General features: G+C 45.0%; 1 protein-coding gene across 2 annotated transcripts in view; it reads left to right on the top strand.

Moving 5' to 3' along the window:
• The window catches only part of BBS4 (Bardet-Biedl syndrome 4), a 614,420-nt gene that overhangs the window by 259,694 nt on the left and 336,673 nt on the right, over positions 1–18,053 (top strand). For both annotated transcript variants that reach the window (XM_069624617.1, XM_069624616.1), the window contains exons 4-6: positions 2,779–2,842; positions 8,664–8,775; positions 9,065–9,137. In XM_069624617.1, coding sequence (XP_069480718.1) covers positions 2,779–2,842; positions 8,664–8,775; positions 9,065–9,137 — 249 coding nt within the window. The remainder of the gene's footprint in view (positions 1–2,778; positions 2,843–8,663; positions 8,776–9,064; positions 9,138–18,053) is intronic.

Here is an 18,053-nt window from a genome sequence, read left to right as displayed (position 1 = left end):
TTATGCTTCCTGAAATTTGCCGGGATTATTAGTTTATTAATCAATTTAATCTATTTTCTACATAGGTCCATTGGGATTTCCTCCACAAAAGTTGTGGACCATTGTCTTTGAATTTGGATTTACAATGTCTCGTCCTACATATTGATGGCATTCTTACAAGTTTGCTTTCGATTGCTAGCAATTCCTTTTAAATTGCAGTTCATCTTAAACTGAATTGTAGGGTGATATCACCAATTGGACACAATTGAAAATTGAATGTGTGCCTCGTTCCTGGTAACAGGCTTTCCTGTGTTTTGAGCTTAATGTACCGCACTGTAGACTCGGACCGAGTCTTGTTTAAACGCTGAACGTAATCACCAAGAAGAGTTTCATTCAGAAAATCCTGAAAATGTGACTCCCCAAAGTCGGAGATAGTGAGAAAATAATCCCATTTCATAATGTCCCCCTCATCTTGCTCACAGTTTGCAATAAAAGTCTAAACTGTTCCGCTCTGTTTTAGCCTGGAATTACTTCTTTGAAACCTAGCCTGCTCAGTCTAACAACATAGATGGGATCTTATAGCTCTTCCCATTCGGGGACATCTGCATATTCTTAAATACTGCACCCAAATAGAATACTTTAACGTTTGGAAAGCCCAAGCTCTTTCTAGTTAAGGTTGTAATCACTGTCATGTGTAACTGACAAACTTGAAAACTCATTGGAAACTGTAAGCTGTCCGAACTTCTCTATTCCTTCAAACTCTGTCTGTGATGCATCTTCACTTGTTTTGCATTGAAGGAATTTAGCACAGCTGCACATGTTCTCAGGGGCATGAAAATATGTTGCAGGTATCCTTTCTTAAACTAGATCAGCTGTAAATTCGATGATTGGCAGTGATAGTGTTTGTTGTACCACTGATTTTGGAAGCCGAATGTCCAAATACAGTTCAGTTTCACCAAAATGGCTTTATGCGAGCATGACCTCAACATGTTTGTCTTTTGTCAATGCTAAATTATATTGTCTGGAGTTTTGATTACTCTACATGTATAGCCCACTATTGAACAACATCCTCCTAAATGCAGTCTAATCCTTCAATTTCAGCCTGGACCAAAATCAGAATCTTTTCATAGATTTACCAGACTAGACTTCTTTGACATTATGAAAACTGTTCTTTGCACAACACTTTTCACACCTTGAGTTTATATGGTTTTTTGCTAATAACGAAGTAACAAAAGATAGTTTCTTGTGCTATTCTTGGCCTGCATGTTAACAGCTCTGATGGTTGTGACTATGAACACTGCCACTCGCTCTGGTGCCTCTCAACAATTTGTTTCTATGATCCTTGTCTCTCACCTCTGATCCTGTCTACACCTGTACTTGTGATCTGTCTCTCCCCTCCCCCACTGTGCTTCTCGTCTTCCCACACTTGCACCTGTGATTTGCCATTCATTCCCTGTTCCTCCGATCTGTCTTTCACCCCAGTGCCAGTAATTTCTCTGCATCAAATTCCAATGTGTTTACCCACTCTTCACCATACTACCATGGGAACCAGAGGTCTGCAAGCATTGGCTTGCCAGATGTGTTGCACTACAATTCCCATCAGCCATAGCCAGCATAGTCAGTAGTAAAGGATTATGGGAGTTGTCCAATTGAAATCCATGGGCTTGCTTAATTCTCGGTTTCTCTCACCATGTATCTTACATCTACGCCATGCCTGTGATTACTGCCTCTCACCCCTGTTTCTCTGACCGTTCTTCCTCTCGCACCTGAACTCTGTGTTCTAGGCTGTAAACCTTTACCCACATCTCCCTATCCAGAAGGTTTACCCTTTATAGGTAAGGGGGCATTGCAGGGAGGATGGAGATTATACAGCCACTCCAGTGCTCCACCAAACATACCCCTCCATTACCAGGCAAAAGATTTAGAATTGGGAGATGGGTATGAGAAGGGAAGAGACCTGAAGTGATTAGGTCACCCAGCCCTTTCCAGCTCCACCTTCAATTCTCCATCCCTCTAACCTTCTACCAGCTTCCTACAGGATTAAGGTAAGAAAAGGGCTGCTAATGTAGGGACAGAGGGTAATAGTCACCAGTCTTCCTTCCCACCTGAACTTCCCAGTCCTTTTCCTTGTTGTGGCAGAAGGGTTGATAACCCTCCTTCCTCCTTGCCGGACATGGCATTCTGCTCGCACAAAAGGTGACATAAATGCGCCTGCACTCAAAGGCCCGTCAGACCCTTGTCGCTGGTAGTCAATGTAATTGCATCTTTATTACATCTTACAGAAGGGGGATTGTCCAATTGTGGACGGGAAAGTGACAAAGCAGTGTTCTATTAATCATACAACAAACGCTTGCTGAACAGGTCTTCCAGCCTTGTAACAATGTATTAAATCAATATATCCTTCTCTGTGCACCTGGAAGCCTTCTTAAAATGGTGATATATACGTATGCCCATAGAAGCACTTGAATGCTTAAATCCCTGTTAACTTGTCATAGAGTTCATGTCTGTGTTTCATCTTAAATATTAAACTAATTTACAGTTTATCTCCTAAAGAGAAGTATTGTCAAGCTACCAAAAAGGGAGCAGTGTTGTGACTAGTCAGGTTCTGTTTACATAGTTGAGCTCCATTAAAATGGACTTGTTTTTGGGATTTGTCTGAAGGAGATTCTAAAGGTCCCTCCCAGGTCTCACATCCTTGGAAGGAGAATACAAATCTCACACTGGAATTTAATGTTGTGGTTGTTCCCTGTGACATGGTGATACTGCCTAATGATGTGCAGTCTTATTTTATTATTACAGGCGATTATTAAAGAACAACTGCAGGAAACCCAGGGGATGTGTGAATATGCTGTGTATGTGCAAGGTAAGCTAAACTATAAATATTGTAGTCTGGCATGGTAGTGAGAGGGCGAGAGCACAGAGAATAGACGGAGAGGCTTTTTGCCATAGGGGACAATGCATATGATTGTGTCACTCTGATAGGAAGCTACTTTTTGTATGGATTGAGAGACTGATCCTTCGGGTTGTACAAGAGTGACTGGGATCAATAACCAGGCCAAGACGGAAATGATGCTGAAAGTACTGTTCTTTGTTTTTGGGAAAATAAACCAGGGTGGACAAAACAACAAAGTGGGCACTGAAACATAAGATCTCCTTTTGGGGTGTAGCCCCTAAGCTTCTCTCCGGGGCTACAACTAAAGTCGCAGGGCTACAGCCCCTCAACCTCCCCTAGCAACGCCTCTGCCTGATACACTCCTTAACTTCTTGATCATTTCCCCTTTTCACCTTCTGATAGTCTCTTGGCACTTCCTGCAAGGCTCTCGCCAACTCCTTCTGATGTTCCTCTACCACTTCCTCCACATCTCTCGATACCTACTTCAGATGCTCCTCTACTAAGTATCTCTCCCTCCTCCTGATGCCCCTTTAAGACCCCCTCCATTTTTCCGTCCACCTCTTCCTGCTTTATCATCCCCTCTACTCTCAACCCTCCTCTTCCAAGCACTTTCCTCTTTCTCCTGTTCCCTTCCAACTCTGTCCTTGCATCTGAACACCTCGAAAGTCCAGCTGCCTCCATATTTCTTCATCGCACTTCAGCCTCCTCCAAACTCCTGCCGCTAGCTCTGCCAAACTGAAATCTTGGGTTTACATAACCCTGTGACCCTTCCTCTCAGTTGGGATTTCTGGGAGGGTTTGCACCCATGCACCTATGGTGGGCAGTGAGTGGGGGCCTTTGATTGTCAGAGGTTCATTGGTTCACCTTAGTGTGGTTTAGGGCTTTGATGGAAAACGTTCTGTGAATCAGGGCCATAATGTGTCCGAATGCGTTCCCCGAGTCCTTTCCTACCCTCGACATAGCAATTTCAATCGTTCCCTAAATGTTTTCCCCTGCTCACAGTATTAAACGCTCTTAAAGGGGCAGTGCCCCTGAACTTTTATATGTCGGGGAATACAAAAAAGGGCACCCTTTTAGGTATGGGGAGAGACTTCTATTCCTGGTTCCATAGTGTGTTAGATTGTCGTAATTGGGAGTTCTTACCCTTAACCCTGTAAGTGCAAGGCTATTGTGCAAGTCTATGCAAAAAGGACGAGCATACCCGTCCTTGGCGGGACAGGGGCATTTATTGGGTAATGAATCTTCCAGTGGCCTCAGTCTGTGTAAGGTGACTTTGCTCGCTGGGGTTTGTGGGCAGAATTATCTTGAAGGTAATCATATCTGGCTATGCGAGAGAGCTAGTGCAGAAAGAAAGGGTGAATAGGGAATTTTACCCTTACCAGCATGAGGTACATTATCCATTAGCTCCAGGGTGACCGTGACGTCATCTGTTTAAAACAAACGTCTAGAGACAATTGCGTAGAGCCTACCATATCTATGCACATCATTTGTATAGTGTTGCACAGTTGTTTGTCCACCGTAGGAGAAAAGCACATTACTTAGTTCTTCGTGAGCTGGTAAGTGCTATACAGTTCCATTATTAGTTTGGGCTATTGATATTGATGTTTTATTTCTATCACGCTCGTACACAAGTGTTTCAGAGCGCGACAAGACAAGGGAGGGGGGCAGGGGAGAACAAAACAACTATCTTACTAGGCCGAGTGACATTGAGAACGCGCAAGTGTATGGGAGAGGGGGTGGGGAAAAGTGCATTCAAGGGGGGAGAAGTGGAGAGTGCGGAGCAAAGGAGAAACAGATAAATAATAATAAATAATTAATAAAGGCAACTAACAGTGGTAGTGCAGCCAGCAATTGGCAAGTGCTGGGTTTAAGGCAGCAGACAGGGTAGGTCTGGTAAGTGCAGGAAGAAAAAAGGGGTAGGAGGCTGTATGGGTACAGATACAGACCCAAGTGCAACGGGTAGCCCGGAGGCAGTGCGGGAGGGTGGCAGGGTAAGCAGGTACCTGGGCCCAGAGGACAGATCGTGGCCAGGTGCACGGTGCCAAGAGAAAACAGATCAGCAGGGGAGAGGGGGGCGAAGGCAGAAGCAAAGAGGAAGGTCTTAAGGTGCTTCCGGAAGCGGAGATGGTTCTCCTCAAGTTTTAGAGTGGCAGGGAGGCTGTTCCAGAGGGAGGCCCCAGCCAAAGACAGAGATCTACCCCCAGCTCGTTTCTTTGAGAAACGACTGATCCTGAGGGAGTTAGAGGTAGAAGACCGAAGAGCTCAAGAGGGGAGGTATTTGCGGAGGGATAGCTGCAGGTATTTTGGACCCAGGTCCCAGAAAGCCTTGTGGACAATGCAGAGGGTTTTGTATTTAATACTTGCATCCAATGGAGAGATTTCAGAGCTGGAGAGATAAAAGCCCAGGGCTTGAGGCCAAGGACAAGTCTCTCAGTCCTCTTCTGGATTAGTTGCAGAGGGCGGAGAGTAGAGGCAGGTAGATTTAGAAAGAGGCCATTACAATAGTCCAACCTAGAGAGAACCAGAGCTTGGAAGACCATGAGCTTCTGGGGGAAGGAGAGGAAAGGCAGATTACCTCTGAAGAGGTGCAGTAGGAAATTTGACTTTTTAGAGACATCAGAGATGTGTGCAGAGATGGAAAGGATGGAGTCAACCTCGCAGGTGGGGGTAGGAGGAGGGCCAAGGAAGGCCGTCACTCTCCTACAGAGAGTGAGGGGAAAGGATGTTGAAGGTGTGCCGATGAGGAAGATCTCTGTTTTGCTGGCATTCAGACAAAGATCATTGGCGGCACACCAATCTTGAATGGCAGTTAGGCAACCAGAGGTGAGAGAGGGAGAGGAGGTGGCCGAAAATAATTTGTCGTCAGCGTAGCACTGAAATTTGAGCAGAAAAGGGCAATGTAGTGGACGAGAGTTCCCAGGTATTGATTGAAAAGCCAGGGCGAGAGGTTAGACCCCTGGGGAACACCACAGGTAGAGATGATGATAGGAAGGACCCAAGTTGGACCTGGGAGGCTATGAGGTGGCACTTTAATGCAATAGTTTCGAATTATAGATGACGCTAAAGTACAGATTGGAAGAAATCGCATATGAGGAGGCACACAACGTTTAGCTGTTGAATGGTTATTTACCCATCCATTAACTGCTCATGGCCATTTTAACCGCTATGGCCATTCCCACCCAGCTCTTGCCACACCCCACCCCACCCCACCCAAAACACCTCCTCACAGGAACTATTTGAGCTCGCTTTATTTAAGCCTTACCATCAAACGTTGCACTCAAAGTGCCTGCCAATGTTTTTTCAAAGCAGTCTTCTGATAGTTAATGACTTAATTGGAGCTGTAAATGTGCTAGTGGTGCAATACAAATTTCTTAACCAGGTCTGCCTTCAGCCACCCGATTTATAAGCAATCTGGCGTCCTTCACTGAAGTCCTGTTAAAAACGAGCAATGGCAAAGCCAGCAGTTGTGGCTTGGGTATAAGCATTAGGCCTTTGACAGGCACTGCTGTTAGATGCCCAGGTACTTGCACCATTGTGTACCTGGTACCATCCATAGTACAGCAGTGCTTCGCAAGTGCCTTTCCCATGCCTACTTAATCCAAAACTGTTGGTATTGCCGATGCTTGTTGGTTGTGTTGCTTAGTGTAACCCATGCCCTAGCCCTAGATACCCCATTTCCTTGCCTTATGCAGTTCAGATACCACAAACCTGACCCTGTTACATCAGCTCCACTACAACGATAGCCTTAGTGGCACATGCCTCCATGTTATTATTCTCCCTCTCCACAATGTCTCTTCCCCCATGCTGTCATCCCTTCACCCCCCTGTCCATCCTCGTTCGCCCCCCACCGACCTTCTTTCCCTCACCCTGTCCTTCCTCTGTCCCTCTGAGCGTTCTTATTAAGCAAAGTATTAACCCGATTGCACCTTTATGAAGTGCCAGTAGCCTTTTCAAGATCACTAATGATGAATGTCTCTTAGTTTCCCCTGGTGGCTCTTTGCTTTAAGGCTGTAACATGAGCCCTCAGCCTTTTGCTGCTGTTTTTGCCGAACTACTTGTTAATTAAATAGCTTATTACTCATCCTCTAACATCTACAATACCAGATACCTTAAAACTATTACCTCGAGGTAACAACTGAGTTTGCCTCTTATGTACAGCACTCCAATGCTTTGTGCTTTATAAAGCCCCCTCCCCAATAAACAGCTTTTTCATGTTTTTTGACTGGTTTTTTGCTATTTGTTCTGTTAGGCTGGTCGTATTGCGTGACAACACAATAGTGTACTCCTGATTCTCTCGTGGATGACCTTGCTCTAAAGCCGTGGTCTTCAAACATTTTAGCCCTGGGCCCCCTAAAAATGGCAAATGAACAGTAAGTCCAAATGGCTATGAACTATTGCACGTCGTCACTGCACCCTACTCCCAGTATAGTCCCTGGGCTCCTCCACCTGCTCCCATCAATCTCTGTCCGTCCTCATCCCACTCCTAGCCCAATCCCTGTGCTCTCCCCACCACACCACAGACCATGGGCTCTCCAAACCATGCTCCCACCACAGTCCCTGAGCTCCCCACCCTGCTACCAGCACAATCCCAGGGCCAGTGGTGGCTGGTGAATTATTTTTTAAGTGGAGGCGCATAAATATTTCCACCAGATATGCCATAGCGTCTGAGCACAGCGAGGGAGCCGGAACCAATGAAGAGTGGTTCGGGGGGTTTTCCCCCGTGAATTTGTTTTAAATAATGGCTTAAAATGTTGCATTTTAGAGCATACTTTAAAAAACAAAAATGGGTAAAAAGCCAAACAGTTTTCAATTGGCGCTGGGGGGGGGGGGCAGGCATATTTTTTACTGGACATCCATGATGGATGTCCAGTAAAAAGATACCATTCCTGTCCCGTGTGCCCCACGTGCCTAACACAATCAACATGATTGTGTGTATGCAAGGCGCTGGCTGGCCAAGGGGGAGAGCATGGTATTTTTGACTGGACATCTACGATAGACATCCAGTAAAAAAATACCATCCCTGTCCCCTGGGCTCTACAGCGCCTCAGAAGGAGAGCTGATTTGGGCAGGGGGTACCTTCTGGGTACCTTCTGCAGGGGCTTGCGCGTGGGTGCTGAAACGCTTAGTGAGCATGTGTGGCTGGGGAACTGAACTGTCGAAGGGAAACAGTGTTTCCCTTCGAAAGTTCAGCCAGCCAAGGAGCACTCCCTCAGCTGGAAAAAACAGCTGAGGGAGTGCTTAGTGTTTCACTGGGCTGGCTCCACCATAATGGGTGAAGGGGCTGCTGGGTGGACGCCACCTCACCCATTATGGATGAGCCACCAGGCTCGGACTGGCTTATAGGGCAATGCCCGTACCAAAAATGCAAAATACTAGTGTGGGATAGTCAAAATGGGCCACTTTTTTGGCCCATGTGGGCCAGTTTGATGAGTTACTCACTATGCAGCTAGTAGGTTTGACCATTGTTGCCAAATAAATATTCTTTAAATATCACAATTTGCTTACATTTTAACAAAAAACACCCCCTTGGGGGGTACTATACAAACAGTCTGTGACTAAAGGAATGAATATCCATTTGCAACTGCAGCCACTTTTTCATTGGTGCCTGAGATCGTTGTGTGCTCCTTGTGAGCCGTCCCTGCCCATTTCCTCCCATCTAAAAAAACTTATATTTAAATTTATATTTTTTTTACTGCTTCATGCTGGGCTCTCAATCCCCCCCTCTGGGGATGCGGGATGTGGCCACAGTTTGAAGACCTCTGCTCTAAAGGGTCTTCCTTGTATTTCACAGCTCTGATATTCCGCTTGGAAGGGAAAATTCAGCAATCTCTTGAGCTTTTCCAGACCTGTTCAATTCTCAGTCCACTGAGCAGCGACAACCTGAAGCAAGTGGCCCGCTCACTGTAAGTGCCCTTTGTTTGCCCCAGCGTTCATTTCTCTGGGGCATTTTCCTTTGAAATATTCTGAGCTGTCGATCTACCGTGTGCATTGGATTCTGGGGTTTATTACATTGAGGGTGTAGTGGATATTGGGCTATAGAGCATTGCAGAGGCACATCTTTGTTTTATAGTTCTGCTATGCAATTTGCTACCCAAAAATCCAAGCACCCTCTTTTTCTACCCTTATACTGTTGGTTCACCAGCACTTTTTGATTTTTTTTAATCTAAGGCAATGTTTTCATTTATTGTTCAGGTTTCTGCTAGGAAAACACAAAGCCGCCATTGAAGTGTACAATGAAGCTGCTAGACTAAACCAGAAGGACTGGGTAAGTGGTTAAACTTTAGTCCTATTTCTAACCTCCGGGAGAGCATGTTTATAACGGTCTGTGTGCCCGAAGAGATAGCTGTGCACGCTCTGTCTCTGAACCTTCTGTCTGGTTGCACATACTAGCTGTGGCAGTACTTCACTTCCCAGAGAAGCAGTGCTCTCGGTCTCCTTATACACAGTAAGCGTGCATGTGGAATTGGGTGTGGTATTTCCTTGTTACACTGATGGCACAAGTCCATAAAACGGACCAAATGCAGAGACCTTACGCCCTTTCAAGCCAACAAAGGAGTACTCCCTGACTCACTTCCCCCGGAAGTACACGCACAAAAGAGAATTGGTGATCTTATTTAATATATATTGTACTGTAATATGCACATGTCACTTTTAACATAATTGTTAGTTAGCCCGTTATGACGAGAATGTGATCCTGTAAGAGACGTGCCTTAAATAAATGTGATGAAGTATTGTATTTCCATTAATGCACACAAGCACTTTCGATGTCAATGCAGAATATTGATGTACGGCTATAACAAGGCAATTTGAGCAAATTTCATGATATTTACTTAATAATGCACACGTCACTTTAAACAGAAGGACAATTGAGCCAACTTGGGTGGGATCCGAAATTGAGGTGCACATTTTGGTTACAGAGGTGGTGGAGTATTAGATATACATGTATGCAGTGCAGCACATGTCACTTTAAATATTTGAAATTGAAATAAAGCGCTAATAGTTTGCAGTGTTTGAATTGGGTGCACCGTAGCTCAGTTTTCATGGCATAATAGAGTGAAACACTCAGTATACGCAGTACTAGACTGTAGTGATTTAATTAAAATATGTGGCTTACAGTTCGAGCGAACCAATACACCAGTACTATTTAGTCCAATTAGGTTTACTCAAATGGGAGCCGCAATTAATATGGTCTGTTAGAACCAGGGGTCAAGTCCTAAAAATTAAAGTGGGGGGACTCATCAACAAACTCGATGGGAAGTGACATTGCTAGAAATTAGCATATCAAGGTGAACAGTTGACATTTCATTAAATTGGCTTTGCATAACCACCCAAATTGCACAGGACAAATGGCATTTGCCTTTCATAAAATCAACACACACACACAACCAAGAATAGATATTTTATTCGAATAGTGTTTTTGAAAACGTTAAAAGGTGTGCATGTTTTAAACTCCAAGAACCACTACACATGTTTTCCGTAGAACTTGCAGTAAATGGGACATTTCAACTTTAGTTGTTTGTTGTCTTTCATGAGGTTATATAGTGCAGTGGTGAAGTGTCTGACCTGCAAGCCTGACGACTATGGTTAAATCTCTGAGGTTGGCTTTAATTCATAAATTCAAAGGGGACATTCAGTGTTTCTCATTTTAGCTGCGGGGGATTGAGTCCACCCTCTGAAAATAGTGGGGGGGGGACTCCGTCCACCCGCGTGTACCCTCGACTTTACCCCTAGTTAGAACAGACAGTTATGAACTCGCTATATATTTTTATCCATTTGGATTAGTATAATTATATAGGTTCAAGATGGCCACTAGCATCTCAGCAAGTTAGAGGATTACCTTTAGAACAAGCCACATGACTTTGATCAAATGAGTTCCCAAAATAGAGTACCAATAGAAGAAGGTTTGCGCTAAATAAATTGATTCACTTCGCCTGAGGAAGTCCCTGCATAGGGGTGGAATGCGTGGCGGAGACAGATGAGTGTTTGACTTTTAAATGCCATTTTTTAAGTCCATGCTGGTCAACCTGTTGATGTTGATTTGTTTTTAAAACAATAAAGCTATTGCCCCTAAAATAGTTGGATCGGGTGCTTTGTAAGTTTAGTTTTGCTAGGAATGCTGTTTTTGATCAGGTTTACAGTGGCTAAAAGCAAAACTTTTTTTGATCTATATATCTTCACAAGTAAAAGAAAACCTCCCAAGATAGGAGGTGGGTGGCATTTCAAAAGACTAGACATAAGCAAACTCAAACGGAAACTGCTTTCATTCATAGTGCAAGAAGTCTGCAAAAACTGACATGTTTCACCCACATGGACTTCATCATAGATTGTGGATACAAAATAGACCCTTCATTCAATCCATATAGTTAATCATCCGTTTTGATTATTCCAGGTCAGATCCTTTGACAGCACACCACAGAGTGCCATCTTTTAAGTAGCAATTCATGGCATCAAATGAACTGCAAGTGCATAATTTTAACATTTGAACCTCAAAGAAACCCCTACTTTGAGATCCATGCTATGCCATGAATTGTTAAACATGTGATATAACTATTTATCTTAACTATGTATTTATACTGTCATATATTCTTTTTCTGTGTTATTTATATAATGAGTAATAAATAGTGTCTTCATATACAATTTTTACCGTTCTAAGATGACCTTCTGTGGTGCACTCTTATTAAGTTCTGGTTTGGGATGCTTGAAATGCACTTGCACTTTATTTAATGCCATGAATTGTTTAACATCATATGCTAGAATGATTTATTCTAACTGTATTGATTTTGTTATTCTTAGGTTGTGTCCTTTACATTATGAGCAATAGTGTCTTCATATACTAATTTATTTATTTATTGGGTGTTTATAATGCACCTATACACAATGTGTTTCGAGGCGCAACAAGACAAGAACACAAAAGAAAAACGATCCTACTAGGCCTTGTGACATTCAGATCGTGCAAGTGCAGTAAAGAGAAGTACAGGGGAGGTGAAAGGAGGGGGAAGTGCCGGTCAGGGCGGCAGGGCCCATGAGAAAAGAGTGCCAGGGGAGGCCGACAGAGCCAGGACAAAGCAGAGAGTGCAGGGGAAGGAAGGTCCACAGGCAAGTGCGAGGTAAGGGGCTGGAAGGGCTACACAGGTGCAGATCCAGCCAGGCTAGGGCTGGGGGAGAGGCCCAGAAGTGCAAGTGCTGGTTGAAGGGGGGTGGAGGTCTGGGGAGACCAAGTGCAGGGGTAGACTGGATTAGGGGGGCCTGGTGTTAAGATGGATTTCTGACCTCTGACCCGGTGGGCAGAGGTTCAGAAGGCCAGCCTAGTTTCTTGGAACAGGGTAACCTCTGGACAAGCCAGACCAATCAAGGTAGCTATGGCAGGCGGTCAAGACTAAGTCTCAGGAGGGGTGAGGGTGACTGAAAGACCTCAGTGAGCACACATAGCAAGGACACTTGCAAATGACTCTTTCTCCTAGACAGGTGTTATATCTCCCTCCACTTCCCCCTCCTCCCCATGCTCACCCATTTACCCCTTCTGTTTTCCTCCCCTCCTCTTACCTATCCCTCCCTCTTCCTCCCAGTTCTACTGCACTACTCTCCCTCTTCCCTTCGTCCCTAATTGCTCTATATACTGTTTTGTTGCTCCGATTCAAAATTGTAATTTGCTTCTACTGTTACTGTTAACTTGTTATTGTTATATGTATACTGTTGTTAAAATGTGCAGCGTTTTGGAGTAAAGCGCTATATAAATTTAATAAATACAAATATATCAAAAATATAAACACATTTATTGCAAGGCCTTTGTAACTCATACCATAGCAAAAGAATCACAGCAATACTAAGTAAATCAACACAACACTATCAATACAATGTATATACAAGACCATTGGGGTCTAAAGGGTTAAATGCACGAAATATGTCGACAACCTAGATGGGAAGGAAACGGGCAGTGCAGGTAGTCTTTAGGCCCCTTCGACATCAGCAACACACCTAAGAGGCAGTCCAAACCCTAAGAAGAGCGGAGCCTTGTGCTCAATAGTACATGCAATGCAAGTGCACGCGCAGCCCCCAGATAAGGAGCGTATAATGCCTTTTTACGCATGTAATTGTAGCCAATACGGAGGGTTTTATTTTCTACTGCGTACCGTTTACACTTTATTTATTCAGTTAAAAAACATACTTTTCCACCCCTAGGTGACACTGTAGCGTTTCTTTTGTCATCAGCAGCATAAAATGTGTTCATACCCATAACCTCGAATAGCTTCATATGCTAAAAAGTAAAGTTTACTTCGATGTCTTTAGTTGAATGTTCTTTAACCATATATAACAACACGGTGGAGGTTTGTGACAAATCTCCAAACCTAAGTGAGTTTATGGCAGAACTTATTTTTTTGTGTTTTTAAAGCGCTGAAAATAAAGTGGGTAAATCAGGATGTTTTGCCTTTTGCATCTTATAGTTTTCCATTCATGATGTGGAAAATAAAGATAGTGATATTATTTCGGCCCAACATACTGCTATAAGGATTTACATGTTGTCATGATGCTTTTCTATGCAATTTGTTTATTTTGCAAGTAAATTCTATAGGACAGTATTATTGTAGGTCTTGACACCCAAAACCTACATTTTTGTTCCAAGTAAAACGAGGAAGAAGGTGGCTGTGCCCAAATTGAAAGAGTGGGTTAAAATCAAAGCTTTGCTGTTTAGCTTAGTTGTGTGATCCTGGGAAATAATGTAATATCACCCTGACTTCAATTGCAAAAATTGGAGTACTTATAAATGATTAAGTTCACCCTTACAATAGGACCGTTTTAATAAGTAGTAGGGACACATTGGTGTATCCTGGTGCTCCTCTGCTAGTGGCTCGAACACTGCTGCATAGAATTGCATTATTGCTGCACTGGCCCTCCCCCAGTCTTGTAACACTGGATTTGACAGGCAGACAGTCTCACCAGCCAGTCAGTGCACCAGAGATTCTACTATAGCGGACTCTGGTAGAACCTACATTACATTTTCTCCCCTGTTGCTCCCAGCCACTGAAGTTGCTTGGGCCGTCCAGAGCACTGCCCCACACTCTGCAATGTCCTGTTTTGCTATGATATTGAGTCGTTCATTGTACACCATCTGACATTTTCACACTTTCTAGGACCTTCAGAATCTGCAAGAAGTGGGTGTTTCAGACTCAAAGGAGAGAGCAGTTAACTGATTGTGACATTGAAGCTGAACTAGAATAGTCTTATTACAATGGTTAATGAAGTTAGATGCCCCTACACAAGTACGTTTGCCACTCCTCCACAGTCTCTGAAGTTAGTGCCTCTCACAACATTTGAAGGGTTAGCCCAATCCTATATTTTAGCCTAGGTGCACCCCTGGATGTGTGCACTTGCATTTTGTTAGGTAGAGAGGTGAGGGAAGTCTTTCCCTGAAACTGGCAGCGTTAAAGTTTTACTGTGTTTGTTCAGAAAACTGTACTTGAACAAACGCAGTAAAACTTTAAAGCTGTTACTTTCAAGAAAGTACTCCATCACCTCTCTGCATATTGCGCTTTAAAATAAACTAATCAATAGTTGGTCCCGACACCAGACCATGGGGAGAGGTGGGTAGAACAATGGGGGCAGAGCCTGCAAGTTTGCCCTGCCTATTTTCTGAAGTGGCCCCTCCCATCACAACTTAATTCCCCCCCAGAAATGTAGGTTTTGTTGCACCCCTGCATGGGAGGGAGGTCAGGTAGGTCGGCTCACTCTAACAAGCCACCAGCCACCCCCACTGCTCCCCTCACAGTGCTGAAATAAAGGGGCGGAAGCCAACACATCTGCAATAATTCCTTTACTTGCTGCACCATGGGCCATTGCAAACCTGCTCTGTAATGTATAATTCATAAAGTTCTGCTGGCTGTAGTAAGACATGTGCTTGCTGTTGGGCTATACCATGAGGGATGGGCTGTTGCCGCATGCAGGGTTGAACGGTTCCATTACCCTGCACAAGAGATGCGCGGCAGCCCGGGAACTGAATATATTTGCCATTAGCACATGCAGGGAGGCCATGTGCAACTGGCACATTCAGAAAAGAGATGTTCTGCTGCATGTGTATGGAGGCTATGCCAATAACATGTGGAAAGAGAGTATGTGTTCTTACATAACGCTTTTAGCCAAATTCCTTCAGCCTTTAAGCACTGTGGTAGCAGTTATTATCCCATTTCGAATGGTACTTGCTTTATTACAGCAAAACCGAGCAGAATGACAGATGAGCACCTTTGGGCATTGTGGTGGGGGCTGGCAAGGACGTGTTCAAGTCAGGCTGAATAAGGAAAGGGGAGAGGGAAAATCGGGTACACATTTGGCCCCAGTACATTTTGTCCATTTCCAGCACTGATAGTAACTTGTGTGAATGGTCATTCTTCATTATTGCATTTCTTGTAAGAAAGAAGCGACTCCTCTGCGGTCTTCCCTCTGCGTCACACCCATCAAGACTGCATCAGCCCTCCACGTAATTGGAACTTGGGAAGTGCAGGCCGCCCTCCAGCCCGGTAGCTTTCCACCCTTTCTTTGGATGCAACATTAGCATGTGCTTTGCCAACATTAGCCTGTGCAGAAGGGAGCCCTACCGTTAAGACTGGCAGAGAGGAGATGTGCCATTATAGCATGGGCAGAGGTGATGCTACGTTAGCACTTGCACAGAAGAAATGTCCCCTAGTAAGTACTTAGTAAAGATGTGTCATTTGCACGCGCCAAGAAGAGATGTGCCATTAGTATGGAACAGAAGTGCAATTAGCATGCAGAGCCGAGATGTGCCGTTAGCATGTGCAGAGACAGGATGTGGAGTTTGCATATGCAGAGAGGGTATGTCCCATTAGCAGGTGCGTAGAGAAGGCGTGTTGTTAGCATGCACATCTACTCTGTCCACATGCACGCAGTTAGCACGCATGTACAGAGAGCTGTCCCACTAGTATGCGCATAGAAGATGCACCATTAGCAGACGAGATGTGCCAATAGCATGCGCAGAGAAGAGATTTGACGTCACTATGGGTAGAGATATGTCCTGTCAACGTGTGCAAATATCATGCTGGCTAAACAGAACGTATTCTATCAATACGTGAAAACAATGTCTGCCATTAGCATATGCATAGGGATGTGCTGTTAGCACATGTGCACGGTGTAAAGGTGCAATTTCCACATGCAAATGACACAAATGTGCTCTTCAAGTGCTAACAGTACATCTCTGAAAATGCTGAAAGGAGATGTGCCTTTACCATGTGCACAGAGTATGTGTCGTACACGTTAGTATGTGCCAAGAGGAGATGTGTAGCTAGCATGTTCAGGCAGGATATATGCCATTATCAAGTGGAGTGATGTGCTGTTACTATGTGCTCGGACGGGATGTGCCGTTTGCTTGTGGAGTGAAGGGTTCTGCGCAAGCCAGACAACTTTGATCTACAACTCTTTTGGTCCACGGGTATGATTTTACGTATGCATTGGGTATATGTGTTGGATACGTTTTATTCTCTTGCAGAGAAGAAAACTAATTTTTACTCACTTGAAATTGCATTTACTCTCTAATTTGAAAAATCATGCGTAAAATACTTGCACCTCAAAATCTTATCTGGAGCACTGTGCACGCGGTTGTTCCAATGGGCAAAACGGGGTCTCTTCAAGGGTCTCTAGCAGCTCAGGAAGGTGGATGAGGCGAGGAAGAATAAGTTCCCACTATTCCACTTGAAGGCAGAGGCAGTTCCAGAGAGCGTGATGGAGTTGCTAGTTCGCACTAGCAGTGGAAAGGAGAGGGACCCTCAGGGGCCACTTGTGTGTAAAAAGGGGCCCTGGCGCTAAGGGTCACCGGGAAGTGTTGGAAGTACTCACCGGTCCCAGGCGCACTCGGACCCAAACTTCGCCAGTTCAGTCCACTTCGCTTGCAGGTTCGAACGCGGCAAAAAGGACGTCTCTGCGGCTTTCAGTTCCTGAGATACAGTGAGGATTCCCAAACGGGACAGTGGCAATTTCTCCGCTCCGGGTGGATGAATCGACCTGGTTTCACTGCAGCAGGCTTCAGGGGCAAGAGGGTCACAAATGCAGCATACTTGCAAAGGTTGTTGCTGCAGCAGGGCAACACAGTAACCGCGTATGCTCCGGTCCTGGCGGACCTGGAAATGCAAAGGGTACGAAATTCAGTGTGAAGGTGCCACAGACACAGAGCTAGCAGTATACCAAGTTTCGAGGGCCTCCTCGAAAAACAACGGCGGTGACAGAGCAAAGCAACTGGGTAAGCTGGTCAGTCCACTGGTTGGCCCAGGGACACTTCGAGAAAGCTTACTTACAGGTTTTGATGAAGGTGCCGAGAATAGTTGGTCCCACTATTCCAATGGGTCGAAGTGTCTTCGCAGACCTTCTAGGGCGACCAGATGCAGAGGGGTCCCACGGTACGACAGCAGGCTTAGGGTGCCAAACCTTCCAGCGGGTCACCAGCGGTTCCTCGACTCAGCTTCGTTTTTTCAGGATACTTGAATCCTATCCTTTGTTCAGTGAGAACTCCAGAGATGGACATGGTATGGGTGTTTTCAGCCTCCTCTTATCCAAAGTTCCCTTCGCGCCAAAACGGAGAGGACCCAATGGGGGATCTGCTTACAAACACACACTCCATACGTGGACCAATCATCGACCATGGTGGTCCCAGTCATTCATAGCACTCCAGACTCTCTGGCACCCAGGATGTGTATTGGGGACAGACACCCCAGCCCACATCCTGGAGGCACACACACAAGGCATGCAGAATCCTGCAAAAGCTTGGCATTTCGCGGGAAACTGCATGTCCAAATAAGGACTGACCCGAGACGGCTCAACCTGGGGAAGGTGAACGGGCAAGATGGCCAAAGGACAGGACAAAGAACCTTGTGGCATGGCCATTTTGGAGCCAGGCCACCTATTAGTGCCAAACGCGGTTAACGCAGCTAACATGGCAGGAAAGGGTTAGAAATAATGCGAAAAGGTAGCTGCCACCAGCCCCGTCCATGACACATCTGCACATCTCACAAAAAGTCCATCGGGAGTATCTAGGGCATTTGGAAAATAACTACAGACCCAAGTACACTGTACTGGAAGGTACATTGTGTACTTGTTACATGTTGCAGAAAAGTTGCAACATGGAAAAGGACTAAGGGAAACGAAGTCTCCCAGTACTGACTGTCTTAAGGGCATGTCAGTTTCC

This window comes from Ambystoma mexicanum, chromosome 11 (genome assembly GCF_040938575.1).
Source record: "Ambystoma mexicanum isolate Mex_15411 chromosome 11, UKY_AmexF1_1, whole genome shotgun sequence".
NCBI lineage: Eukaryota > Metazoa > Chordata > Amphibia > Caudata > Ambystomatidae > Ambystoma > Ambystoma mexicanum.
The sequence above is the reverse complement of the archived record's forward strand: the minus strand, read 5'-3'. Positions and strand labels throughout refer to the sequence as shown.